The sequence below is a fragment of the Zonotrichia leucophrys genome, chromosome 2, assembly GCF_028769735.1.
Source record: "Zonotrichia leucophrys gambelii isolate GWCS_2022_RI chromosome 2, RI_Zleu_2.0, whole genome shotgun sequence".
Lineage (NCBI taxonomy): Eukaryota > Metazoa > Chordata > Aves > Passeriformes > Passerellidae > Zonotrichia > Zonotrichia leucophrys.
The window spans coordinates 1735834-1763568 of record NC_088171.1 but is presented as its reverse complement, the minus strand read 5'-3'; the positions used below and the strand labels follow the sequence as shown (position 1 = coordinate 1763568).

Genomic DNA, 27735 nt, shown 5'->3' with positions numbered 1-27735 from the left:
CCGAGGACCCCATTCCCCAGGTGCTCGTTCCCAAGGATCTCAAGGACCCCGTTCCTGAGGATCCCCTTCCCAAGGATCCCGAGGATGCCGTTCCCCAGGATCCCATCCCAAGGATTTCAAGGATCCCAAGGATCCCAATCCCCAGGACGCCATTCCTGAGGAACCCATCCTGAGGATCCCATTCCCAGGATCCCAAGGATTCCCATCCCAACGGTCCTGTTCCCAATGATCTGGTTCCCCAGGATCCCATTCCCAAGCATCCCAAGGACTCTGTTCTCCAGAACCGCGTTACTGAGGATCCCGTTCCCCAGGATCCCGTTCCCCAGGATCTCAAGGATCCTGTTCCCAAGGATCCCATCCCAAGGACCCCATTCCCCAGGTGCTCGTTCCCAAGGATCTCAAGGATCCCGTTCCTGAGGACCCCGTTACTGAGGATCCCCTTCCCAAGGATCCCGAGGATGCCGTTCCCCAGGATCCCATCCCAAGGATCTCAAGGATCCCGTTCCCAAGGATCCCGATCCCCAGGACGCCATTCCTGAGGAACCCATCCTGAGGATCCCCTTCCCAAGGATCTCAAGGATCCCGTTCCCAAGGATTCCCATCCCAAGGGTCCTGTTCCCAACGATCTGGTTCCCCAGGATCCCATTCCCAAGCATCCCAAGGACTCTGTTCCCCAGGATCCCCTTCCCAAGGATCTCAAGGACCCTGTTCCCAAGGATCCCATCCTGAGGACCCCATTCCTCAGGATCCTGTTCCCTAGGACCCCATTCCCAAGGACCCCGTTCCCCACGATCCCATTCCAAGGATCTCATTTCCCCAGGATCCTATCCCGAGTACCTCAAGAATCCCATTCCCAAGGATCCCATCCCAAGGACCCCATTCCCCAGGTGCTCGTTCCCAAGGATCTCAAGGACCCCGTTCCTGAGGATCCCCTTCCCAAGGATCCCAAGGATCCCGTTCCCCAGGATGCCCATCCCAAGGATCTCAAGGATCCCGTTCCCAAGGATCCCGATCCCCAGGACGCCATTCCTGAGGAACCCATCCTGAGGATCCCATTCCCAGGATCCCAAGGATTCCCATCCCAAGGGTCCTGTTCCCAAGGATCTCGTTCCCCAGGATCCCATTCCCAAGCATCCCAAGGACTCTGTTCCCCAGGACCCCATCCCGAGGATCCCGTTCCCCAGGATCCCCTTCCCAAGGATCTCAAGGACCCTGCTCCCAAGGATCCTGTCCTGAGGACCCCATTCCTCAGGATCCTGTTCCCGAGGATCCCATCCCAAGGACCCCGTTCCCCAGGTGCTCGTTCCCAAGGATCTCAAGGATCCCGTTCCCAAGGATCCCGATCCCCAGGATGCCATTCCTGAGGAACCCATCCTGAGGATCCCATTCCCAGGATCCCAAGGATCCCTTTCCCAAGGATTCCCATCCCAAGGGTCCTGTTCCCAAGGATCTCGTTCCCCAGGATCCCATTCCCAAGCATCCCAAGGACTCTGTTCCCCAGGATCCCATCCCAAGGATCTCAAGGACCCTGCTCCCAAGGATCCCATCCCAAGGACCCCATTCCCCAGGTGCTCGTTCCCAAGGATCTCAAGGATCCCCTTCCCGAGGACCCCGTTCCCAAGGATGCCCATCCCCTTCCCCAAGGACCCCAAGGATCCCATTCCCCGGGACCCCACTGTTCCCCAGCACCCCGCTGTTCCCCGCTGTTCCCCATTGGTCCCCAGGACCCCACTGTTCCCCGCTGTTCCCCATTGGTCCCCAGGACCTCGTTGTTCCCCAAAACCCCGCCGTTCCCCGTTGTTCACCAGCACCCCGCTGTTCCCCATCATTCCCCGCTGTTCCCCAGCACCCCGTTGTTCCCCGTTGTTCCCCAGCTCCCCGTGGGGATGTTCCCCATCATTCCCTGTTCTTCTCCATTGTTCCCAGCTGTTCCCCGTTGTTCCCCATGACCCCACTGTCCCCCGTTGTTCCCCGGGACCACATCGTTCCCCGTTGTTCCCCAGCTCCCCATTGTTCCCCATTGTTCCCGCTGTCCCCGCTGTTTCCCATCGCTCCCCGCCGTCCCCGTTGTTCCCATTGTTCCCCGCTGTTCCCTGTTGCTCCCTGCTGTTCCCCATCTCTCCCCACTGTTCCCCGCTGTTCCCGCTGTCCCCATTGTTCCCCGTTGTTCCCGCTGTCCCCATTGTTCCCCGTTGTTCCCTGCTGTCCCCATTGTTCCCCGTTGTTCCCCAGGACTCCATTGTTCCCCCTTGTTCCCCATTGCTCCCCGTTGTTCCCCGGGACCCCGTGGTTCCCTGCTGTTCCCCAGCACCCCATTGTTCCTCGTGGTTCCCCGTTGTTCCCCACTGTTCCCCATCGCTCCCTGCTGTCCCCGTTGTTCCCGCTGTTCCCCATTGTTCCCCATGACTCCACTGTTCCCCGTTGTTCCCCAGGACCCCACTGTTCCCCATTGCTCCCCGTTGTTCCCCAGAACCCCGTTTTTCCCTGTGGTTCCCTGTTGTTCCCCATCGCTCCCCACTGTTCCCCGTTGTTCCCCGCTGTTCCCCCTTGTTCCCCGTTGTTCCCTGCTGTTCCCCGCTGTCCCCCAGCACCCCGTTGTTCCCGCTGTTCCCCAGGACCCTGTTGTTCCCCGCTGTTTCCCGCTGTTCCCCATCATTCCCCGCTGTTCCCCAGCTCCCTGTGGTTCCCGTTGTTCCCCAGCTCCCCGCTGTCCCCGTTTTTCCCCGTTGTTCCCCGCTGTTCCCCATCATTCCTCACTGTTCCCCCTGTTCCCCGTTGTTCCCTGCTGTTCCCCAGCACCTCATTGTTCCCCATCGCTCCCCGCTGTTCCCCGTTGTTCCCCACTGTTCCCCACTGTTCCCCAGCTCCCCGTGATTCCCCGCTGTTGTTCCCGCTGTTCCCCGGGACCCCATTGTTCCCCACTGTTCCCCATTGTTCCCCGTTGCTCCCGCTGTTCCCCATCGCTCCCCACTGTTTCCCAGCACCCCATTATTCCCATTGTTCCCCGTTATTCCCGTTGTTCCCGCTGTCCCCCATCGCTCACCGCCGTTCCCGTTGTTCCCCGGGACCCCGTTGTTCCCGTTGTTCCCCATGACCCCATTGTTCCCCGTTGTTCTCCAGCACCACACTGTTCCCCGTTGTTCCCGCTGTTCCCCATCGTTCCCCGCTGTTCCCCGTTGTTCCCCGCTGTTCCCCATTGGTCCCTAGCACCCCGCTGTCCCCGCTGCTCCCCATTGTTCCCCATCGTTCCCCGCTGTTCCCCGTTGTTCCCTGCTGTTCCCCAGCACCCCATCGCTCCCCACTGTTCCCCATCGCTCCCCGTTGTTCCCTGTTGTCCCCTGTTGTTCCCCCTGTTCCCCAGCACCCCATTATTCCCGTTATTCCCGCTGTCCCCGCCCTCCCCGTTGTTCCCCATCGCTCCCCGCTGTTCCCATTGTCCCCGCTGCTACCCATCGTTCCCCGTTGTCCCCAGGACCCCGTTGTTCCCGCTGTCCCCGTTGTTCCCCAGCACCCCATTATTCCCATTATTCCCGCTGTCCCCGCCCTCCCCGCTGTTCCCCATTGTTCCCGCTGTTCCCGTTGTTCCCCGTTGTTCCCCATCGCTCCCCGTTGTTCCCTGTTGTCCCCGTTGTTCCCCATGACTCCACTGTTCCCCGCTGTTCCCCAGGACTCCACCACTCCCCGTTGTTCCCTGCTGTTCCCCAGCACCCCATCGCTCCCCACTGTTCCCCATTGTTCCCGCTGTTCCCCATCGTTCCCCGTTGTCCCCAGGACCCCGCTGTTCCCGTTGTTCCCCATTGTTCCCCATCGCTCCCTGCTGTCCCCATCGTTCCCCACTGTTCCCCGCTGTTCCCGTTGTCCCCGTTGTCCCTGCTGTTCCCCATTGTTCCCGCTGTTCCTGCTGTTCCCCATCGCTCCCCGCCGTCCCCGTTGTTCCCCATCGTTCCCCGCTGTTCCCCGTTGTTCCCTGCTGTTCCCCAGCACCCCATCGCTCCCCGCTGTTCCCTGTTGTTCCCTGCTGTTCCCGTTGTTCCCCAGCACCCCATTATTCCCGTTATTCCCGCTGTCCCCGCTGTTCCCCATCGTTCCCCGCTGTTCCCCGGGACTCCGTTGTTCCCGTTGTTCCCCATTGGTCCCTAGCACCCCGCTCTCCCCACTGCTTCCCATCGTTCCCCATTGTTCCCCACTGTTCCCCATTGTTCCCGCTGTTCCCCGCTGTTCCCCAGCACCCCATCGCTCCACGTCGCTCCCCGTTGTCCCTGTTGTTCCCCAGCACCCCATTATTCCCGTTATTCCCGTTGTCCCCTGCTGTTCCCGTTGTTCCCCCTGTTCCCCAGCACCCCATTATTCCCGTTATTCCCGTTATTCCCGTTGTTCCCATCGCTCCCCGCTCTCACTGGGGCTCTCTCCGGGGCTCGGGGCTGAGCCCGCCCCGGGTGCCGAGCGTTCCCCGCAGCGCGGAGCCGGCGGCCAAGGACAGCTTCCCCTAAGGAAAGAGTTATCGTTTAATTCAATTGCACATTCTGTGCGGTTTTCATCAAAAATCACATTATTTCGTTTTATTTCTCTATTATTATTAAATTCCCTTTTATTACTCAATTCTCTCTTATTAAATCCCTTTTTTATTATTAAATTCTCTGTTTATTTTGAAATTCCCACGTTATTATTAAATTCCAGAGAGCCTTCTCTGCTGAAAAATCTGGAATTACAAATTAAATTAAAACAATTTAATTTTTAAATTAAATTATTATTAAATTATTAATAAAACCCAACCAAAAACCTGCAACAATTCAATCAAAAATGTTTTTTTAAAGCCCAATTAAAAAAACCCCAAAAAAAGAGAGAAAAATCCCAAAACCTCTACCAATTATTAAATTATTAATAAAATTGCTAATAAATTTTAGTAATTTTTAATTTAAAAAAATTACTTAGTTCAATTTCTCTGCATCAATTCTCTATTCAACTTTCAATCATTATTTAATTCTTTGTTGTTAATGTCAAAAATGTCTCAAAAATGTCCAATAAAACTCCTCCAAAAAAACCCCATAAACTCAACCAAAAATGTTCCAAAAACCCCAGAAAACTCAACTAAAAATGTCCCATAAACCAAATTAAAAAAAAATCAAAAAAGAGTAAAAAATATCCCAAAACCTCAACCAGGAATATCCCAAAAAACTCAAGAAAAAACTCAAAAAAACCTCAAAAATGTCCAATAAAACCCTCCAAAAAAACCCATAAACTCAACCAAAAATGTTCCAAAAAACCCAACAAAAAAACCCCAGAAAACTCAACTAAAAATGTCCCATAAACCAAATTAAAAAAAAAAATCAAAAAAGAGTAAAAAATATCCCAAAACCTCAAGCAAAAATGTCCCACAAACCCCAATAAAAAAACTCCAAAAAAACTCAAAAATGTCCAATAAAACCCCTCCAAAAAAACCCATAAACTCAACCAAAAATGTTCCAAAAACCCCAAAAAAACCCCAGAAAACTCAACTAAAAATGTCCCATAAACCAAATAAAAAAAAAATCCAAAAAGAGTAAAAAATATCCCAAAACCTCAAGCAAAAATGTCCCACAAACCCCAATAAAAAAACTCCAAAAAAACTCAAAAAAGTCCAATAAAACCCCTCCAAAAAAACCCATAAACTCAACCAAAAATGTTCCAAAAAACCCAACAAAAAAACCCCAGAAAACTCAACTAAAAATGTCTCATAAACCTAATCAAACTTAAAAAATAAAAAATAAAATAAAAATAAAAAATATCCCAAAACCTCAACCAGGAATATCCCAAAAAACCCAAGAAAATCAACCCCAAAAACTCAACCCAAAAAAACCTGAAATAAACAAAACATAAAAATCCCAAATTATTCTCAAAATTCCCAAAATCTCCACCCGCCGCTTTCCTTCCGCGCTAAATATTCCAGAAATTTGGAAAATTTGGTTTTGTAGGAAGCTGAGGAATAAAGTTTGGGAGGTGAATCCATGGAAAATTCCAGAAGAAAAGGGAAAAAATTCCAACCTTTCCAACAAACGTCAGATCCTCGGTGAAGTTCCCTTCGTAGACGGAGTCGTCTTCCAGGAGCAGAATTCCCGAACCCTTGGGATGAAAGGAAAAATCGGGAATTCATGGAATGAACTTCCCATAAAAAAATTTATGGGATGCAGATTCCAAGAATTTATTTTTTTTTTTAAAGGCGAAGTTCAGCTTTCGATGTTTGGGAGAAGCTTCAGGGAAAACGCACGGAGAAGGAGGTCAGGAAAGTTGGAATAATGAAATGGTTCCGTGGATTTTCCATGGAAAAGGAAGAAAAATGCAGGAAAAGGAAAACCCCAAAAAGAAAAAAAAATCACAAAACCGCAACTAAAAATGTCTCATGAAAGCCAATAAAGAACCCCAAAAAACAGGAAAAAATCCCAAGAACTCCATCAAAATTGTCCCATAAAACCCAATAAAAAAAAAAACAAAAATAAAAATTAAATCCCAAAACCGCAACCAAAAATGTCTCATAAAAGCCAAGAGAACCACAAAAAAAGAGAGAAAAAAAATCCCAAGAACTCCATCAAAATTGTCCCATAAAACCCAATAAAAAACCACCAAAAAAAAAAAATAAAAGATCCCAAAACTAAAAATGTCTCATAAAACCCAATAAAGAACCCCAAAAAAACCCCCCAAAAAATCCATCAAAATTGTCCCATAAAACCCAATAAAAAACCCCAAAAAGAAAAAGAAAAAATCCCAAAACCGCAACCAAAAATGTCTCATAAAAGCCAATAAAGAACCAAAAAAAAGAGAAAAAAATCCCAAGAACTCCATCAAAATTGTCCCATAAATCCCAATAAAAAAACCCCAAAAAGGAAAAAAAGATCCCAAAACTGCAACCAAAAATGTCTCATAAAAGCCAATAAAGAACCCCAAAAAAAAGAAAAAAAACCCAAAAACTCCATCAAAATTGTCCCATAAATCCCAATAAAAAAATCCCAAAACCTCAACCAAAAATGTCTCATAAAAGCCAATAAAGAACCCCAAAAAAGGGAAAAAATATCCCAAGAACTCCATCAAAATTGTCCCATAAATCCCAATTAAAAAAACCCAAAAAGAAAAAAAAAAATCCCAAAACCGCAACCAAAAATGTCTCATAAAAGCCAATAAAGAACCCCAAAAAAGAGAAAAAAAAACCCAAAAACTCCATCAAAATTGTCCCATAAAACCAACAAAAAACCCCAAAAAGAAAAAGAAAAAATCACAAAACTGCAACCAAAAATGTCTCATAAAACCCAATAAAGAACCCCAAAAAAAACCCCAAAAAATCCATCAGAATTGTCCCATAAAACCCAATTAAAAACCCCAAAAAAGAGAAAAACAATCCCATAAAACCTCAAAAATGTCTCATAAAACCCAATAAACCCATTTTCCCTAACTGAGGAATTGGGAGTGGGGTTGTGGTTGGGTTTTTTTTAAGGATGGATTTTTTAGGGTTGGGTTTTTTTATGGATGTTTTTATTCCAATGCCTTTCCCTTCGCTTTCCCCACCAAATTCCCAACGTTCCATGAACTGGATAAGTGAATTCCCAGTGGAAAAATTGGGATTTCAGGATTTCTAGGAAAGGTGGAATGTTCTGGAATTCTTGGAATGGTTTGGGCTGGGAGGAACCTTCAGGATCCATGGGAAGGGATGGATCCAAGCTGGCCTTGGACATTCCAGGGGCTGCCCCAAATCTCTGGGAATTCCATCCCAACCCCTCCAATCCATTTTTCTGGGAATTCTTGGGATGCCTCCAGTGCCGCCAGGAGTTGGATTTGAATCCTTTTGGATCTCTTTCCCACAGGGAATTCCTTCCCAAAATCCAACCAATCCCTCTGGAAGGTGAGAAGAAACAAAACCTTGTTCTTCCAAACCACGATTATGGGAAAATCATGGAAAATCCTGAAGATCCCATAAGGATCCAAATCCAACCCCTGGCCTTGCACAGAGATCCCAACAATCCCATCCTGGCCTGGGGAGTTTTCCGAACATTCCTGGAGCTCTGGTGGCCTTTGGAATGTGCCCATTGCCTTGGGAATGTCCATCCTGGAGAACCTGCTGGGGGCAGAACCTTTCCTGGATCTCCAACCCCTCCTTGTCCTCCAGGATAAATTTGGGAATGAAACCTCTGATCTCCAACCCCTCCTTGTCCTCCAGGATGAATTCAGGAATGTTTGAAACCTCTGATCTCCAACCCCTCTTTGTCCTCCAGGATGAATTCAGGAATGAAACCTCTGATCTCCAACCCCTCCTTGTCCTCCAGGATGAATTCAGGAATGAAACCTCTGATCTCCAACCCCTCCTTGTCCTCCAGGATGAATCTGGGAATGTTTGAAACCTCTGATCTCCAACCCCTCCTTGTCCTCCAGGATGAATCTGGGAATGTTTGAAACCTCTGATCTCCAACCCCTCCTTGTCCTCCAGGATGAATTCGGGAATGTTTGAAACCTCTGATCTCCAACCCCTCCTTGTCCTCCAGGATGAATCTGGGAATGAAACCTCTGATCTCCAACCCCTCCTTGTCCTCCAGGATGAATTCAGGAATGAAACCTCTGATCTCCAACCCCTCCTTGTCCTCCTGGATGAATCTGGGAATGTTTGAAACCTCTGATCTCCAACCCCTCCTTGTCCTCCAGGATAAATCTGGGAATGAAACCTCTGATCTCCAACCCCTCTTTGTCCTCCAGGATGAATTTGGGAATGAAACCTCTGATCTCCAACCCCTCCTTGTCCTCCAGGATGAATTCAGGAATGTTTGAAACCTCTGATCTCCAACCCCTCCTTGTCCTCCAGGATGAATCTGGGAATGTTTGAAACCTCTGATCTCCAACCCCTCCTTGTCCTCCAGGATGAATTTGGGAATGTTTGAAACCTCTGATCTCCAACCCCTCCTTGTCCTCCAGGATGAATTCAGGAATGAAACCTCTGATCTCCAACCCCTCCTTGTCCTCCAGGATGAATCTGGGAATGTTTGAAACCTCTGATCTCCAACCCCTCCTTGTCCTCCAGGATGAACTCGGGAATGTTTGAAACCTCTGATCTCCAACCCCTCCTTGTCCTCCAGGATAAATTCGGGAATGTTTGAAACCTCTGATCTCCAACCCCTTTGTCCTCCTGGATAAATTCGGGAATGTTTGAAACCTCTGATCTCCAACCCTCCTTATCCTCCAGGATGAATTTGGGAATGTTTGAAACCTCTGATCTCCAACCCTCCTTGTCCTCCAGGATGAATTCAGGAATGAAACCTCTGATCTCCAACCCCTCTTTGTTCTCCAGGGAATGAAACCTCTGATCTCCAACCCCTCCTTGTCCTCCAGGATGAATTCGGGAATGAAACCTCTGATCTCCAACCCCTCCTTGTCCTCCAGGATGAATTCAGGAATGAAACCTCTGATCTCCAACCCCTCCTTGTCCTCCAGGATGAATCTGGGAATGAAACCTCTGATCTCCAACCCCTCCTTGTCCTCCAGGATGAATTCGGGAATGTTTGAAACCTCTGATCTCCAACCCCTCTTTGTCCTCCAGGATGAATCTGGGAATGTTTGAAACCTTGGATCTCCAACCCCTCTTTGTTCTCCAGGGAATGAAACCTCTGATCTCCAACCCCTCCTTGTCCTCCAGGATGAATTCAGGAATGAAACCTCTGATCTCCAACCCCTCCTTGTCCTCCAGGATGAATTTGGGAATGTTTGAAACCTCTGATCTCCAACCCCTCCTTGTCCTCCAGGATGAATTCAGGAATGAAACCTCTGATCTCCAACCCCTCCTTGTCCTCCAGGATGAATTTGGGAATGTTTGAAACCTCTGATCTCCAACCCCTCCTTGTCCTCCTGGGAATGAAACCTCTGATCTCCAACCCCTCCTTGTCCTCCAGGATGAATTTGGGAATGTTTGAAACCTCTGATCTCCAACCCCTCCTTGTCCTCCAGGATGAATTTGGGAATGTTTGAAACCTCTGATCTCCAACCCCTCCTTGTCCTCCAGGATGAATCTGGGAATGAAACCTCTGATCTCCAACCCCTCCTTGTCCTCCAGGATGAATTCGGGAATGTTTGAAACCTCTGATCTCCAACCCCTCCTTGTCCTCCAGGATGAATCTGGGAATGAAACCTCTGATCTCCAACCCCTGGGAATGTTTGAAACCTCTGATCTCCAACCCCTCCTTGTCCTCCAGGATAAATCTGGGAATGAAACCTCTGATCTCCAACCCCTCCTTGTCCTCCAGGATGAACTCGGGAATGTTTGAAACCTCTGATCTCCAACCCCTCCTTGTCCTCCAGGATGAACTCGGGAATGAAACCTCTGATCTCCAACCCCTTTGTCCTCCTGGATGAATCTGGGAATGTTTCAAACCTCTGATCTCCAACCCCTCCTTGTCCTCCAGGATGGATTTGGGAATGAAACCTCTGATCTCCAACCCCTCCTTGTCCTCCAGGATGAACTCAGGAATGTTTGAAACCTCTGATCTCCAACCCCTCCTTGTCCTCCAGGATGGATTCGGGAATGAAACCTCTGATCTCCAACCCCTCCTTGTCCTCCAGGATGAATCTGGGAATGTTTGAAACCTCTGATCTCCAACCCCTCCTTGTCCTCCAGGATGAATTTGGGAATGAAACCTCTGATCTCCAACCCCTCCTTGTCCTCCAGGATGAATCTGGGAATGTTTGAAACCTCTGATCTCCAACCCCTCCTTGTCCTCCAGGATGAATTCAGGAATGAAACCTCTGATCTCCAACCCCTCCTTGTCCTCCAGGATGAATTCGGGAATGTTTGAAACCTCTGATCTCCAACCCCTCCTTGTCCTCCAGGATGAATCTGGGAATGTTTGAAACCTCTGATCTCCAACCCCTCTTTGTCCTCCAGGATGAATTCGGGAATGAAACCTCTGATCTCCAACCCCTTTATCCTCCAGGATGAACTCGGGAATGAAACCTCAATCTCGCCCTCGGTGGTGAATTCCCCATCCCAGGGATCCCCGGATTCCATGGAAATCTCGGACTCACCACCATTTTACCCGCATGGAATGTCCTCTGGTAGCAGAGCCCCGACTGCGTCACCACGATGCCTTCTCCGTGTCTGTGGTCGTCCAGCCACATCCCGATGTACCTCTCCCCTCTGGAACGCAAGGAGATCCCGGGGGATGGACCTTCCCGCTTTTCCCAGCTCTCCATCCCTCGGATTTGTCCTGCTCTGGGTGGGTTTCCCTGACACAACGCCCCGGGCTGGCTGTCCCACACAAACTGAGCTCCGGGAATGTTTCCCAAGGAATTCCAGCCATCCATCCCACATCTCCAGGATTTATCCCACCAAACCCAACGCTGTCCCATGTCCTGGACACATTTTATAAAAAATCCTTTTGCCAGGATCTTGTCTCCTGAGAAGCTGGGAAGTTCCAGCTTCTCCACGTTTTGCTGCTTTGGGATGGGATTTGGAGAATTGTTTACACCCAGCACGGGAAATTGTTTTTACTTCCTGACCAATGGCAGCCCCCTGTGTCCAGGCTGTCAGCACTCACAGGATTTTATTTTCATTCCTTTCTTTTCCTTGCTATCTTTCTTCTGTTCTTTTGGTATGGTTTTAATATATCAATATAATGTAATAGGATATAGTATATAATACAATAGATATGTATTGTATATATATAATATATAATATTAATATCAATATATACAATACATATATATTGTATTATATATATTATAGATAATACAATATATAAATATTATATATATATAGTGTGTATATATATATATATTATATATTATATTTTATATATATATCAATAACAATATATAATATATAATGCAATATAATAGGATAATATAATATGATAATATTATATATTATCATATTATATATGATAATATATAATGGATTATATATAAAAATATAATATATTATATGGCATATAGCAAATATATTATATACTATATGTATAATGTATATAATGTATTATATACAATATATAATATATATTGTATATTATACATAATATTATATATTATATATTATATATTATATATTATATATTATATATTATATATTATATATTATATATTATATATTATATATTATATTATATATTATATATTATATATTATATATTATATTATACATAATATTATATGTACTATATATAAAATAACATATAATATATTGTAATGTAATATTGTGTAGTAATGTAGTAATGCAGTAATTTATCAGCCTTCTGAAACATGGAGAAAAATTCCCATCTCTTCCCTTGTCCTGGGGACCCACAACAATTAATAACAACAATTAATAACCACAACAATTAATAACCACACCCCTGTGTCACGGACATATTGTATGACAAATTATTTTGCGAGGATTTGTCTCCTGAGAAGCTGAGAGGCCTCAGGAACAAAATGCAAACATTGATTATCTGCTGCTGTGGAATGCAACAGGTGCATCTGGGATTGGTCTCATGTGGTTGTTTCTAATTAATGGCCAATCACAGTGAGCTGGCTCGGACTCTGGTCAGTCACAACATTTTATTTTCACTCCTTTCTATTCCTTGCTATCCTTTCTTCTATTCTTTTAGTGCAGTTTTAATACATCATTTTCTTTTCATATAATATATATCATAAAATAATAAATCAGCTTGTGAAACACAGAGCCAAGATTCTCATGTGTTCCCTTGTTGGGGTGCAAACTCAACATTGCCACACCTCAGATCCTCAGATCCATCCCACCTTACCTCTCCTTGTCGTCCCAGACTCCGTATCCGCTCTTTTTGTCGTTTTCCCAGTGTCCCGTGTATCTGAAGGGATGCTCGGCCGAGAAGTTCTCCAGGATCCCAAAGCCCTGGCGCGCGTTGTCCTTGAAGTAGCCCTTGTAGACCAGGTCATTCCCGTACCTGCAGGAAGAGGGGCGCAATTCCAGCCTGGGAATATCTGACAGCTACTCCTGGAGCAGAAAACCGGGGAAGTGAGGAGATCAGGCTCATCCATCTCAAAATATTCCAAGGATTTTCCTGGCAGCGTTAAACTGGATCCTTGTTTGCTGTTAGGAACATGCATCACCCAAACCGGACATTCCAGAGCTTCCCAAATTATCCAAGGATTCAACACATGGGCTTGGAGTTGTCCTGGGAGAGGCCACTCAAGCCTTGACCTCTCACCAGCCTGGGCACAGGACAATCTGGTGAATCCAAGCTGGAAAATCGGATCCATGGGAAACTCAAGAATTGACCTCTCACCAGCCTGGGCACAGGACAATCTGGTGAATCCAGGCTGGAAAATCGGATCCATGGGAAACTCAAGAATTGACCTCTCACCAGCCTGGGCACAGGACAATCTGGTGAATCCAGGCTGGAAAATCGGATCCATGGGAAACTCAAGAATTGACCTCTCACCAGCCTGGGCACAGGACAATCTGGTGAATCCAGGCTGGAAAATCGGATCCATGGGAAACTCAAGAATTGACCTCTCACCAGCCTGGGCACAGGACAATCCGGTGAATCCAGGCTGGAAAATCGGATCCATGGGAAACTCAAGAATTGACCTCTCACCAGCCTGGGCACAGGACAATCTGGTGAATCCAGGCTGGAAAATTGGATCCATGGGAAGGAGGCCAAGCTTGGATCCAGCTCTTTGTGGTGGCCACCACCAAGCCGTTCCCTGGACTGGTCCCTCTGGGAAGGACAGCTCGGAGTTGAACGGAGGAGCAGAACATCCGGGTTGGAGGACAGGCCTATCCCAGCTGGAATGTTGGGTCTGTCCCACTTGGCATGGAGAAATCTGGGATAGGGATGAGCAGGAACCGGGGGCACCCCAGAAGCCAAAGCATTTGGGGTGACCTCGGAGGAGAAAATTCCAGGGAAACCTCAGAGCCCTTTCCAGGGCCTGGAGGGGCTCCAGGAGAGCTGGAGAGGGACTGGGGACAGGGATGGAGGGACAGGACACAGGGAATGGGTCCCAGAGGGCAGGGATGGGTGGGAGATTGGGAATTGGGAATTCCTGGCTGGGATGGAATTCCCAGAGCAGCTGTGGCTGCCCCTGCATCCCTGGAATGTCCAAGGATCACCCTGGGACAGTGGGAGGTGTCCCTGCCCATGGAATGGGATCATCCTTAGGCTCCCAAGCAATTCTGGAATTCTAAATGCCCACAAAGCATTTCCAGACCGGGCTGCAAAGATTTCAGGGAGCGTTTCCCCCTTTTCCCTGGAATCCATCCTGGATTTTACTTACTCACAGATTCCATAGCCCCTCATCCTGCCCTGGTACCAGTGGCACTTGTAGCAGTCGTAGCGATCCTCGGAGCGCCGCGGGACCAGGCAGATCCCAAACCTGCCGGGGGCACATGGAAAAGGTCAGCATGGAAAAATCAGCATGGAAAAATCAGCATGGAAAAATCAGCATGGAAAAATCAGCATGGAAAAGGTCAGCATGGAAAAGGTCAGCATGGAAAAATCAGCATGGAAAAATCAGCATGGAAAAATCAGCATGGAAAAATCAGCATGGAAAAGGTCAGCATGGAAAAATCAGCATGGAAAAGGTCAGTATGGAAAAATCAGCATGGAAAAATCAGCATGGAAAAATCAGCATGGAAAAGGTCAGCATGGAAAAATCAGCACGGAAAAATCAGCACGGAAAAATCAGCATGGAAAAATCAGCATGGAAAAATCAGCATGGAAAAATCAGCATGGAAAAATCAGCACGGAAAAATCAGCATGGAAAAGGTCAGCACGGAAAAATCAGCATGGAAAAATCAGCACGGAAAAATCAGCATGGAAAAGGTCAGCATGGGAAAGGTCAGCATGGAAAAATCAGCATGGAAAAATCAGCATGGAAAAATCAGCATGGGAAAGGTCAGCATGGAAAAATCAGCATGGAAAAATCAGCATGGAAAAGGTCGACTCCATTGTAGTGGATGAAGTTCAAAACCCAATTTGAACTTCATGGGATTGATTTTTTTTCTGTAAAAATCTTCTCATTTAAATGAGGCCTTAAAGAGATCTGAAAACAGCCTTAAGATGCTTTCTGTGAATAAATTCCCATGGATTTGGGGATCTGGGATCAAATTCCAACTGGATGGAAATGTCTGCATGGAAAAGCTCAGCACAGAAAGCAGCGACTCCGCTGCAGTGGATGAAGTTTAAAATCCAACCGGAATTTCATGGGATTCTTTTTTCTGTAAAAACTCCTGACATGAGGTTGATAAAAGGATCTAAAAATAACTTTAAGACTGTTCCTAGGAATAAATTCCAATGGATTTGGGGATCTGGGATCAGATTCCAGCTGGATGGAAATGTCTCCATGGAAAAGCTCAGCACAGAAAGCAGCGACTCCATTGCAGTGGATAAAGTTTTAAAACCAACTGGAATTTCATGGGATTGGGGTTTTTTTCTGTAAAACTCCTCATTTAAGTGAGGTTTATAAAAGGATCTAAAAATAACCTTAAGACTCTTCCTAGGAATAAATTCCCATGGATTTGGGGATCTGGGATCAGGCTCCAGCTGGATGGAAATGTCTGCATTGAAAACAGCAACTCCATTGTAGCGGATGAAGTTCAAAACCCAATTTGAACTTCATGGGATTGATTTTTTTTCTGTAAAAATCTTCTCATTTAAATGAGGCCTTAAAGAGATCTAAAAACAGCCTTAAGATGCTTTCTGTGAACAAATTCCCATGGATTTGGGGATCTGGGATCAGATTCCAGCTGGATGGAAATGTCTCCATGGAAAAGCTCAGCATAGAAAAAAACATCTCCATTGCAGAGGATGAAATTTAAAATCCAACTGGAATTTCATGGGATTGGGGTTTTTTTTCTGTAAAACTCCTCATTTAAGTGAGATTTATAAAAGGATCTAAAAATAACCTTAAGATACTTCCTAGGAATAAATTCCCATGGATTTTGGGATCTGGGATCAGGCTCCAGCCAGATGGAAATGTCTCCATGGAAAAGGTCAGCATGGAAAAAAGCATCTCCATTGTAGTGGATGAAGTTTAAAAACCAACTGGAATTTCATGGATTTCTTTTCCTGTAAAAACTCCTGACATGAGGTTGATAAAAGGATCAAAAAATAACTTTAAGCCTCTTCCTAGGAATAAATTCCCATGGATTTGGGGATCTGGGATCAAATTCCAACCGGATGGAAATGTCTGCATGGAAAAGCTCAGCACAGAAAGCAGCGACTCCGTTGTAGAGGATGAAATTTAAAATCCAACGGGAATTTAATGGAATTTTTTTTCTGTAAAAACTCCTGACATGAGGTTGATAAAAGGATCAAAAAATAACTTTAGGACTGTTCCTAGGAATAAATTCCCATGGATTTGGGGATCTGGGATCAAATTCCAGCTGGATGGAAATGTCTCCATAGAAAAGGTCAGCATAGAAAAAAGCACCTCCATTGCAGTGGATAAAGTTTTAAAACCAACTGGAATTTCATGGGATTGGGGTTTTTTTCTGTAAAACTCCTCATTTAAGTGAGGTTTATAAAAGGATCTAAAAATAACCTTAAGACTCTTCCTAGGAATAAATTCCCATGGATTTGGGGATCTGGGATCAGATTCCAGCTGGATGGAAATGTCTCCATGGAAAACAGCAACTCCATTGTAGCGGATGAACTTCAAAACCCAGTTTGAACTTCATGGGATTGATTTTTTGTTCTGTAAAAATCTTGTCATTTAAATGAGGCCTTAAAGAGATCTGAAAACAGCCTTAAGATGCTTTCTGTGAATAAATTCCCATGGATTTGGGGATCTGGGATCAAATTCCAACTGGATGGAAATGTCTGCATGGAAAAGCGCAGCAACTCCGCTGCAGTGGATGAAGTTTAAAATCCAACCGGAATTTCATGGGATTCTTTTTTCTGTAAAAACTCCTGACATGAGGTTGATAAAAGGATCTAAAAATAACTTTAAGACTGTTCCTAGGAATAAATTCCAATGGATTTGGGGATCTGGGATCAGATTCCAGCTGGATGGAAATGTCTCCATGGAAAAGCTCAGCACAGAAAGCAGCGACTCCGTTGTAGTGGATGAAGTTTAAAATCCAACTGGAATTTCATGGGATTGGGGTTTTTTTCTGTAAAACTCCTCACGTGGATTTATAAAAGGATCTAAAAATAACCTTAAGACTCTTCCTAGGAATAAATTCCCATGGATTTGGGGATCTGGGATCAGGCTCCAGCTGGATGGAAATGTCTGCATTGAAAACAGCAACTCCATTGTAGCGGATGAAGTTCAAAACCCAGTTTGAACTTCATGGGATTGATTGTTTTTTCTGTAAAAATCTTCTCATTTAAATGAGGCCTTAAAGAGATCTGAAAACAGCCTTAAGATGCTTTCTGTGAATAAATTCCCATGGATTTGGGGATCTGGGATCAGATTCCAGCTGGATGGAAATGTCTCCATGGAAAAGGTCAGCACAGAAAAAAGCATCTCCATTGAAGTGGATGGAGTTTTAAAACCAACTGGAATTTAATGGATTTCTTTTTCTGTAAAAACTCCTGACATGAGGTTGATAAAAGGATCTAAAAATAACTTTAAGACTGTTCCTAGGAATAAATTCCCATGGATTTGGGGATCTGGGATCAGGCTCCAGCTGGATGGAAATGTCCGCATGGAAAAGCTCAGCATAGAAAAAAGCATCTCCATTGTAGTGGATGAGTTTTAAAACCAACTGGAATTTAATGGATTTTTTTTTTCTGTAAAAACTCCTGACATGAGGTTGGTAAAAGGATCTAAAAATAACTTTAAGACACTTCCTAGGAATAAATTCCCATGGATTTGAGGATCTGGGATCAGATTCCAACTGGATGGAAATGTCTGCATGGAAAAGCTCAGCACAGAAAGCAGCGACTCCGTTGCAGTGGATGAAATTTAAAATCCAACCGGAATTTCATGGGATTGGGGTTTTTTTCTGTAAAACTCCTCACGTGGATTTATAAAAGGATCTAAAAATAACCTTAAGACACTTCCTAGGAATAAATTCCCATGGATTTGGGGATCTGGGATCAGGCTCCAGCTGGATGGAAATGTCTGCATTGAAAGCAGCAACTCCATTGTAGTGGATGAACTTCAAAACCCAGTTTGAGCTTCATGGGATTGATTTTTTTTTCTGTAAAAAAATCTTCTCATTTAAATGAGGCCTTAAAGAGATCTAAAAACAGCCTTAAGATGCTTTCTGTGAACAAATTCCCATGGATTTGGGGATCTGGGATCAGATTCCAGCTGGATGGAAATGTCTGCATGGAAAAGCTCAGCACAGAAAGCAGCGACTCCGCTGCAGTGGATGAAGTTTAAAAACCAACTGGAATTTCATGGGGTTTTTTTTTCTGTAAAAACTCCTGACATGAGGTTGGTAAAAGGATCTAAAAATAACCTTAAGACTGTTCCTAGGAATAAATTCCCATGGATTTGGGGATCTGGGATCAGAGTCCAACCAGATGGAAATGTCTGCATGGAAAAGCTCAGCACAGAAAAAAGCCTCTCCATTGTAGTGGATGAAGTTTAAAAACCAACCGGAATTTCATGGATTTCTTTTTCTGTAAAAACTCCTGACATGAGGTTGATAAAAGGATCTAAAAATAACTTTAAGACTCTTCCTAGGAATAAATTCCCATGGATTTGGGGATCTGGGATCAGGCTCCAGCTGGATGGAAATGTCTGCATTGAAAACAGCAACTCCATTGTAGCGGATGAAGTTCAAAAACCAGGAATTGTCCAAATTCCCAATGTTTATGTGCCTGGATCAGCCCTACCTGGGACACTTTTCCCAAATCAAACTCATCCCTTTGGGAGCTGCATTCCCAGATCCTCACTCTTTCCTCTCCAGAGTTTCTTCAGTGCTGTTTTCCCCTTTTTCCCCCTTTCCCATTTTAGGGGCTGAGTTAAATGTTCTGGGATTCCCAACAAAAGTGTTTGGGATTTTTTTCCCTACTTTGGGAAAAATGAGGAATCCCAAAGTCCTATTTCCAATAAAATTGAGATAAATAATACTTGAATTTCAATGATTGATACCTTAAATCTTGAAGAAAAAACTCATTAAAGTGAGGAATCCTAAAGTCCTATTTCCAATAAAATTGAGATGAATAATACTTGAATTTCGTGGATTGGTTTCTTAAATCTCGAAGAAAAAAACTCATTAAAGTGAGGAATCCTAAAGTCCTATTTCCAATAAAATTGAGATGAATAATACTTGAATTTCAACGATTGATACCTTAAATCTTGAAGAAAAAACTCATTAAAGTGAGGAATCCTAAAGTCCTATTTCCAATAAAATTGAGATAAATAATACTTGAATTTCATGGATTGGTTTCTTAAATCTCGAAGAAAAAAACTCATTAAAGTGAGGAATCCTAAAGTCCTATTTCCAATAAAATTGAGATGAATAATACTTCAATTTCATGGATTGGTTTCTTAAATCTCGAAGAAAAAAACTCATTAAAGTGAGGAATCCTAAAGTCCTATTTCCAATAAAATTGAGATAAATAATACTTGAATTTCAACGATTGATACCTTAAATCTTGAAGAAAAAACTCATTAAAGTCAGGAATCCTAAAGTCCTATTTCCAATAAAATTGAGATGAATAATACTTGAATTTCATGGATTGGTTTCTTAAATCTCGAAGACAAAAAAACTCATTTAAGCGAGGTCTTAAAGGCATCCAAAAATAACTTTAAGACACTTCCTAGGAACAAATCCTCACAGATTTCGAGAATTTAAAAATTCTCAAATTTTTAAATTCGAGGGTGAGTCAGTGCCAGTCCCCTCCCTCCAGGTCCCGCCCTCTGGAAGGAACCATTCCATTTGAATTTCAGAGGGGGGAACGTCCCCGTTTTTCCCGAGGCTTACCCGTGCTCCAGGCCCTCCCGGAAATCGCCGACGTGGTTGCGTCCATCGCGCCACTTGAGCGTGCCCCTGGAAGCCAAGGGATTCTCTCACAGGGGACACCACGACATTCCCACATGGAAAAAGCCCAGCCCAAACATTCACACCGGCTCGGATGGAGCTTGGGAGGCGCCCACGGCAGGGCGGTGGAATTGGATCTTTCCCAAAGTTCTTTCCGACCCAAAACATTCCCGGATTTTGTGGCAAACAACCAAAATGTTCCTCGGAGCACAGAGGCACAAAAGGCACCCCCAGGCCTTGGTTTCCAGCAGGATTATGGATTTAATCCATAATTATGGCAGGGAAATCCATTATCCTAATAAAAGATTTTCCAGGCTGCGTGCCTTTGGAGTTGCAGCTGATCCTGAATTAATGACAGGGATTAATCCAGCTGCTATCCTGAATTAATGACAGGGATTAATCCAGCGCGTCCTGAATTAATGACAGGGATTAATCCAGCTGCGTCCTGAATTAATGACAGGGATTAATCCAGCAGCTGATCCTGAATTAATGACAGGGATTAATCCAGCTGCTGATCCTGAATTAATGACAGGGATTAATCCAGCTGCGGTTCCTGAATTAATGACAGGGATTAATCCAGCAGCTGATCCTGAATTAATGACAGGGATTAATCCAGCTGCGGTTCCTGAATTAATGACAGGGATTAATCCAGCTGCGTTCCTGAATTAATGACAGGGATTAATCCAGCTGCGTTCCTGAATTAATGACAGGGATTAATCCAGCTGCGGTTCCTGAATTAATGACAGGGATTAATCCAGCTGCGTTCCTGAATTAATGACAGGGATTAATCCAGCGCTGATCCTGAATTAATGACAGGGATTAATCCAGCTGCTGTCCTGAATTAATGACAGGGATTAATCCAGCTGCAGTTCCTGAATTAATGACAGGGATTAATCCAGCTGCGGTTCCTGAATTAATGACAGGGATTAATCCAGCTGCGGTTCCTGAATTAATGACAGGGATTAATCCAGCTGCTGATCCTGAATTAATGACAGGGATTAATCCAGCTGCGGTTCCTGAATTAATGACAGGGATTAATCCAGCTGCTGATCCTGAATTAATGACAGGGATTAATCCAGCTGCTGATCCTGAATTAATGACAGGGATTAATCCAGCTGCGGTTCCTGAATTAATGACAGGGATTAATCCAGCTGCTGATCCTGAATTAATGACAGGGATTAATCCAGCAGCTGATCCTGAATTAATGACAGGGATTAATCCAGCTGCGGTTCCTGAATTAATGACAGGGATTAATCCAGCAGCTGATCCTGAATTAATGACAGGGATTAATCCAGCTGCGGTTCCTGAATTAATGACAGGGATTAATCCAGCTGCTGTCTGAATTAATGCGGATTACGGTGATCTGAATAGACAGGGATTATCAGCTCGTCTATAATGACGGGATTATCCAGTCGTCTATATGAAGATAACAGTGGTCCTAATAATGCGATTAATCCAGCTGATCCGAATAGCAGATTATCCCTGCTGTCGATAATGAAGGGATTAATCCGCTGTCTGAATTAATGACAGGATATCAGCTGCGGTTCGATATGAAGGTATCATGGACTGAATTATGACAGGGATAATCGCTGGCGTTCGGGATTAATAGGGATAACCAGCGCGGTCCTGAATATGACAGGATTAATCCATGCGTTCGAATTAATACGGATTACAGCTGGTCCTGATTAATGACAGGATATCCAGCTGATTAGTCAGGGATTAATCCAGCAGCTGATCCTGAATTAATGACAGGGATTAATCCAGCTGCGGTTCCTGAATTAATGACAGGATTAATCCAGCAGCTGATCCTGAATTAATGACAGGGATTAATCCAGCTGCGGTTCCTGAATTAATGACAGGATTAATCCAGCTGCTGTTCCTGAATTAATGACAGGGATTAATCCAGCTGCTGATCCTGAATTAATGACAGGGATTAATCCAGCTGCTGATCCTGAATTAATGACAGGGATTAATCCAGCTGCTGATCCTGAATTAATGACAGGGATTAATCCAGCTGCAGTTCCTGAATTAATGACAGGGATTAATCCAGCTGCTGATCCTGAATTAATGACAGGGATTAATCCAGCTGCTGATCCTGAATTAATGACAGGGATTAATCCAGCTGCGGTTCCTGAATTAATGACAGGGATTAATCCAGCTGCGGTTCCTGAATTAATGACAGGGATTAATCCAGCTGCTGATCCTGAATTAATGACAGGGATTAATCCAGCTGCGGTTCCTGAATTAATGACAGGGATTAATCCAGCTGCGGTTCCTGAATTAATGACAGGGATTAATCCAGCTGCGGTTCCTGAATTAATGACAGGGATTAATCCAGCTGCGGTTCCTGAATTAATGACAGGGATTAATCCAGCTGCGGTTCCTGAATTAATGACAGGGATTAATCCAGCAGCTGATCCTGAATTAATGACAGGGATTAATCCAGCAGCTGATCCTGAATTAATGACAGGGATTAATCCAGTTCCTGCCGGGCACATCCCCGTGGGCACGGTGACACCACAGCCTGGAATTCCAGCGGGAAAACAGCCAGGAAAACCATTCCCAAGGGATCGCTCATCCCATGTTCTGTGGGGGCTGGAAAGGGATTCCAGGAGCTGATCCCACAGCCAGGAGAGCCGGGAACGGGCAATGCCAGGAAAATTCCTGCCCGGCCCCGCAGCGATTCCCCTCCCTCCCGGAATCCCACTGAGAGCTCCAATTCCGGCCGCAGCCCAGAAAATCCGATCCTGCACATTCCCCAGCCGGACACAATGGAATCACAAAATCCTGGGATGCTTTGGCTTGGAAGGACCTTCAAGATCTCTCATCCCATGGGCAGGGACACCTCCCACTGTCCCAGGGGATCCAAACCCTGTCCAGCCTGGCCTTGGGCACTGCCAGGGATCCAGGGGCAGCCACAGCTGCTCTGGGAATTCCATCCCAGCCGGGAATTCCTGCCCAAATTGAGTTTAAACAGCTTCAGAGCTTGGAATAAAAGCTGGGAATTAGGCTGAGGGAGTATTGGGGATTTGAGGAATTCAGGGCTCTTTTTGGAGCTCCAAGGATTTGGAATCCCTCAGGGAATGTTGGAATATTTTCCCTCCGTGCTGATGCTGAGCTCGTCTGCTTTGCCCCAAAATCCCAACGGGAACAACTGAAAATCATGGAATTTTTGGGGTTGCATGGGATCTTCAGGAACATCCAGTTCCGACCCCATGGCAGGGGCACCTCCCACTGTCCCAGGGGATCCAAACCCTGTCCAGCCTGGCCTTGGGCACTGCCAGGGATCCAGGGGCAGCCACAGCTGCTCTGGGTATTCCATCCCAGCCAGGAATTCCTGCCCAAATTGAGCTTAAATAGATCTTGAGCTTGGAATAAAAGCTGGGAATTAGGCTGAGGGAATATCGGGGATTTGAGGAATTTGGGGTTCTTTTGGAGCTGGAGCTCCAAGGCTTTGGAATCCCTCAGGGAATGTTGGAATATTTTCCTCCTGTGCTGATGCTGAGCTCGTCTGCTTTGCATCAAAATCCAAACGGGAACAACTGAAAATCATGGAATTTTGGGGTTGGATGGGATCTTCAAGAGCATCCAGTTCCAACTCCATGCCAGAAATACTTCCCAGTAATCCAGGTGCTCCAAGTGTCCAACCTGGCCTTGGACACTTCCATGGATCCAGGGGCAGCCACAGCTTCTCTGGGAATTCCATCCCAGCCCCTCCCCACCCTCCCAGCCAGGAATTCCTGCCCAAATTGACTTGAAATGGATCTTGAGCTTGGAATAAAAGCTGGGAATTAGGCTGAGGGAATATCGGGGATTTGAGGAATTCTGGGCTCTATTTGGAGCTCCAAGGCTTTGGAATCCCTCAGGGAATGTTGGAATATTTTCCCTCCGTGCTGATGCTGAGCTCGTCTGCTTTGCCCCAAAATCCCAACGGGAACAACTGAAAATCATGGAATTTTTGGGGTTGCATGGGATCTTCAGGAACATCCAGTTCCAACCCCATGGGCAGGGACACCTCCCACTGTCCCAGGTGATCCAAGTGTCCAACCTTGGACATTTCCATGGATCCAGGGGCAGCCACAGCTGCTCTGGGAATTCCATCCCAGCTCCTCCCCACCCTCCCAGCCAGGAATTCCTGCCCAAATTGAGCTTAAATGGCTTTAGAGCTTGGAATAAAAGCTGGGAATTAAGTTGAGGAAATATCAGGGATTTGAGGAATTCTGGGCTCTTTTTGGAGCTGGGCTCCAAGGCTTTGGAATCCCTCAGGGAATGTTGGAATATTTTCCCTCCGTGCTGATGCTGAGCTCGTCTGCTTTGCCCCAAAATCCCAACGGGAACAACTGAAAATCATGGAGTTTTTGGGGTTGCATGGGATCTTCAGGAACATCCAGTTCCAACCCCATGGGCAGGGACACCTCCCACTGTCCCAGGTGATCCAAGTGTCCAGCCTGGCCTTGGGCACTGCCAGGGATCCAGGGGCAGCCACAGCTGCTCTGGGAATTCCATCCCAGCCAGGAATTCCTGCCCAAATTGACTTGAAATGGATCTTGAACTTGGAATAAAAAGCTGGGAATTAGGCTGAGGGAATATCAGGGATTTGAGGAATTTGGGGCTCTTTTTTGAGCTGGGCTCCAAGGCTTTGGAATCCCTCAGGGAATGTTGGAATATTTTCCCTCCGTGCTGATGCTGAGCTCGGCTGCTTTGCCCCAAAATCCCAACGGGAACAACTGAAAATCATGGAATTTTTGGGGTTGCATGGGATCTTCAGGAACATCCAGTTCCAACCCCATGGGCAGGGACACCTCCCACTGTCCCAGGTGCTCCAAGTGTCCAACCTTGGACATTTCCAGGGATCCAGGGGCAGCCACAGCTGCTCTGGGAATTCCATCCCAGCCCCTCCCCATCCTCCCAGCCAGGAATTCCTGCCCAAATTGAGCTTAAATGGATCTTGAGCTTGAAATAAAAGCTGGGAATTAGGCTGAGGAAATATCAGCGATTTTAGGAATTTGGGGTTCTTTTGGAGCTGGGCTCCAAGGCTTTGGAATCCCTCAGGGAATGTTGGAATATTTTCCTCCAGTGCTGATGCTGAGCTCGGCTGCTTTGCCTCAAAATCCAAACGGGAACGATTCAAAATCATGGAACCCTGGAATTTTTGGGGTTGGATGGGATCTTAAAAACATCCAGCTCCAACCCCGTGCCAGAGACATTTCCCACAACTCGAGGGTGCTCCAACCTGGCCTTGGGCACTTCCATGGATCCAGGGGCAGCCACTTCTCTGGGAATTCCATCCCAGCCCCTCCCCACCCTCCCAGCCAGGAATTCCTGCCTAAATTGAGCTTAAATGGCTTTAGAGCTTGGAATAAAAGCTGGGAATTAGGCTGAGGGAATATCAGGGATCTGAGGAATTTGGGGCTCTTTTTGGAGCTGGAGGCCAAGGCTTCCCTCAGGGAATGCTGGAATGTTTTCCCTCCACGTTGATGCTGAGCTCGTCTGCTTTGCATCAAAATCCCAATTGGAACGATTCAAAATCATGGAACCCTGGAATTTTTGGGGTTGGATGGGATCTTAAAAACATCCAGTTCCAACCCCGTGCCAGAGACATTTCCCACAATTCGAGGGTGCTCCAACCTGGCCTTGGGCACTTCCATGGATCCAGGGGCAGCCACAGTTTCTCTGGGAATTCCATCCCAGCCCCTCCCCACATTCCCAGCCAGGAATTCTTTCCCAACAATCAATCCAAACCTCCTGTGGGTCGGTTTGCCAGGAGATGGTGCAACACCAAAACCGTGAGGAGGCTGTTTGGCTTTCACCCAGGCTGTTGTTTCAAACTCCTCCGCGAGAGTGGCTCTGCTCCAAGTTCTCCAGAGGATCGGAATTTGAAATTTCCGGTTTCAGTTTGAAATTTCAATGTTTTAATTTTAATTTAAAACTAAATCTCCTCTGGCTTTGCGGGTCTGAGTGGAAAAGGGGAGCAGCCAAAGGGGTGAGGGAACAGCGGGAGCTGGGCCAGGTTTAGGTTGGATTTTAGGGAAAATTCTTCCCCCAGAGGGCGTCGGGAGCTGAACATTCCCCAGGGAATGGGCACAATCCCAAGGCTGCTCCAGGAGGTTGGACAGGGTGGGGTGGTTGGGATCCGTGAGCCCTTCCCACTCAGGATATTCCATAATTTCATGTCTGCTCCAGGCACAAGGATGTTTAGGCCACACGTGAGTGGGAGTCTGGCCCTCTCCCAGCCCAGGTCACCCCAAATTCCAGGACGGGCACTGGAGAACTCTGGAATTCCAGGACAGGCACTGGAGAACTCTGGAATTCCAGGACGGGCAGAATGGAGCTGGAGAATGCCGATGTTTTTGCCGAAGAACCCAAATTCCCACTCCCACAGCTCTGCCCACGCGCTCCTCCCTCGGAAATCCCAGAGCAGCCACCGAGGCCAGGAAGCTGCTCTGGAACCTTCCAGCAACAAAAGGAATTCCAGGAGGGAGAAGGGAACTCGAATCCAAGGAACTGAACAGAATTCCCTGAATTCTGGCCACAAATCTCCCGGGATGCCTCACCCAAGTCACTCCACGGGCAGGAGAGGTTTGGATTGATCCGTTTTCCCAGCCCGAGGCAAATCAGGAAACAAAAGCCGGGGTTGGATTGAGGAGTGAAGGTGGGATGAGCCAAGGTTCTCTCCCTAAACGCTCCTCTGAGGCTTTCCAGGGCTCGGACATACATCTCTCTCACAACGGAATTATTCAGGATATTTTCATGGAATAGTTTTGGATTTTAGGGATTGAAACTGGACTCAAATCCCTTCCAAGCCATTTATATTCTAGATTCTTTCATTATTTTAAGGCTCTCTCAAAGTGAGTTTCTCTCCATCCTTTTTCCTTCCAGAGCAAACTCATGAGTGCAAAACTCATGGAAAACAAAATTTCCCAGTGTTTTGGTGGCTGAGGAGCTTGGTCATATTCCAGGTTTCTTCCCAAAAAGACCCAGAGTGTTCTCTATCCTATTTCCAAGAAATTTTGGTCGGGAACTTTTGATTTACAGACATTCCTTCACTTTAACTTGGATTTATTGAGCATTTCCCCCTTTAAGCTCCTTTTAGATTTAAGCTTTTCTTAATTCCTGGGATAAAAATCTGGATGCTCAAGTTTGATAAAGTTCAAAGAGATTTTGCTAGCGGAGAATAAAATTTAAAAAAAATATAAATAAAATATATAAATAAAATTCTCCCCCAAGGGTTTTTATTGGGGATTTTCCTCATGGTGAGGGTGAGATTTTCACACCCCAGGATGAGATCGTGATTTCAGACCAAGCCTAAATCCTAAGTGGAGGCACCAGCTCATGCAGCACCCTCAGCGTGACCAAAATCACGTTTTTAAAACGACATTTAGCATTTAATCCATAAACCACGGATAAGACATCCATAAGACATCCATAATAAATCCCAAGTTTTAGAATTCGGGCTTTGCTAAGCCTGCCCTCAAGGCCAGAATTCCCTCTGGGAATGAGTGAGGTGGGAATCAGAGAGCCAGGCCTGGACTCACATCCACAACATCAATAAGAATCAAATTTTGACCTTAACCCCACCCTGGAAGTGCCAAAAATAAAAAGGAGCAAGCCCTTGGTGAGGTGGCTGAGTGAGCTTGGAGATCATTCCCAACCTTCACGGAAACTCCAAACCAACACTTCCAACCTTATTCCCACTTGGAAAAAAGGCCTAAAAGGTTCTTTCCCCCAGAGCCACTCTCGCTCACAGGTGGAGCCTACCCAGAAAAGGAGCAGCCCCTTCATGAGGGACCTGGAGAAGTTTGGGTTGACCTTGGAGACCTTTCCCAACCTTC

The 27735-nt window shown here is 46.0% G+C and overlaps 1 protein-coding gene across 1 annotated transcript in view; it reads right to left on the bottom strand.

The window, feature by feature from the left end:
- ALS2CL (ALS2 C-terminal like) overlaps positions 1–27735 on the bottom strand; it is a 100312-nt gene that overhangs the window by 35981 nt on the left and 36596 nt on the right. Inside the window, exons 11-16 of the mRNA XM_064703754.1 lie at positions 19847–19912; positions 14236–14334; positions 12744–12902; positions 11029–11140; positions 6022–6099; positions 4398–4486 (exon numbers count right to left, since the gene is read on the bottom strand). Of these exons, the coding sequence (XP_064559824.1) occupies positions 4398–4486; positions 6022–6099; positions 11029–11140; positions 12744–12902; positions 14236–14334; positions 19847–19912 (603 nt within the window). The remainder of the gene's footprint in view (positions 1–4397; positions 4487–6021; positions 6100–11028; positions 11141–12743; positions 12903–14235; positions 14335–19846; positions 19913–27735) is intronic.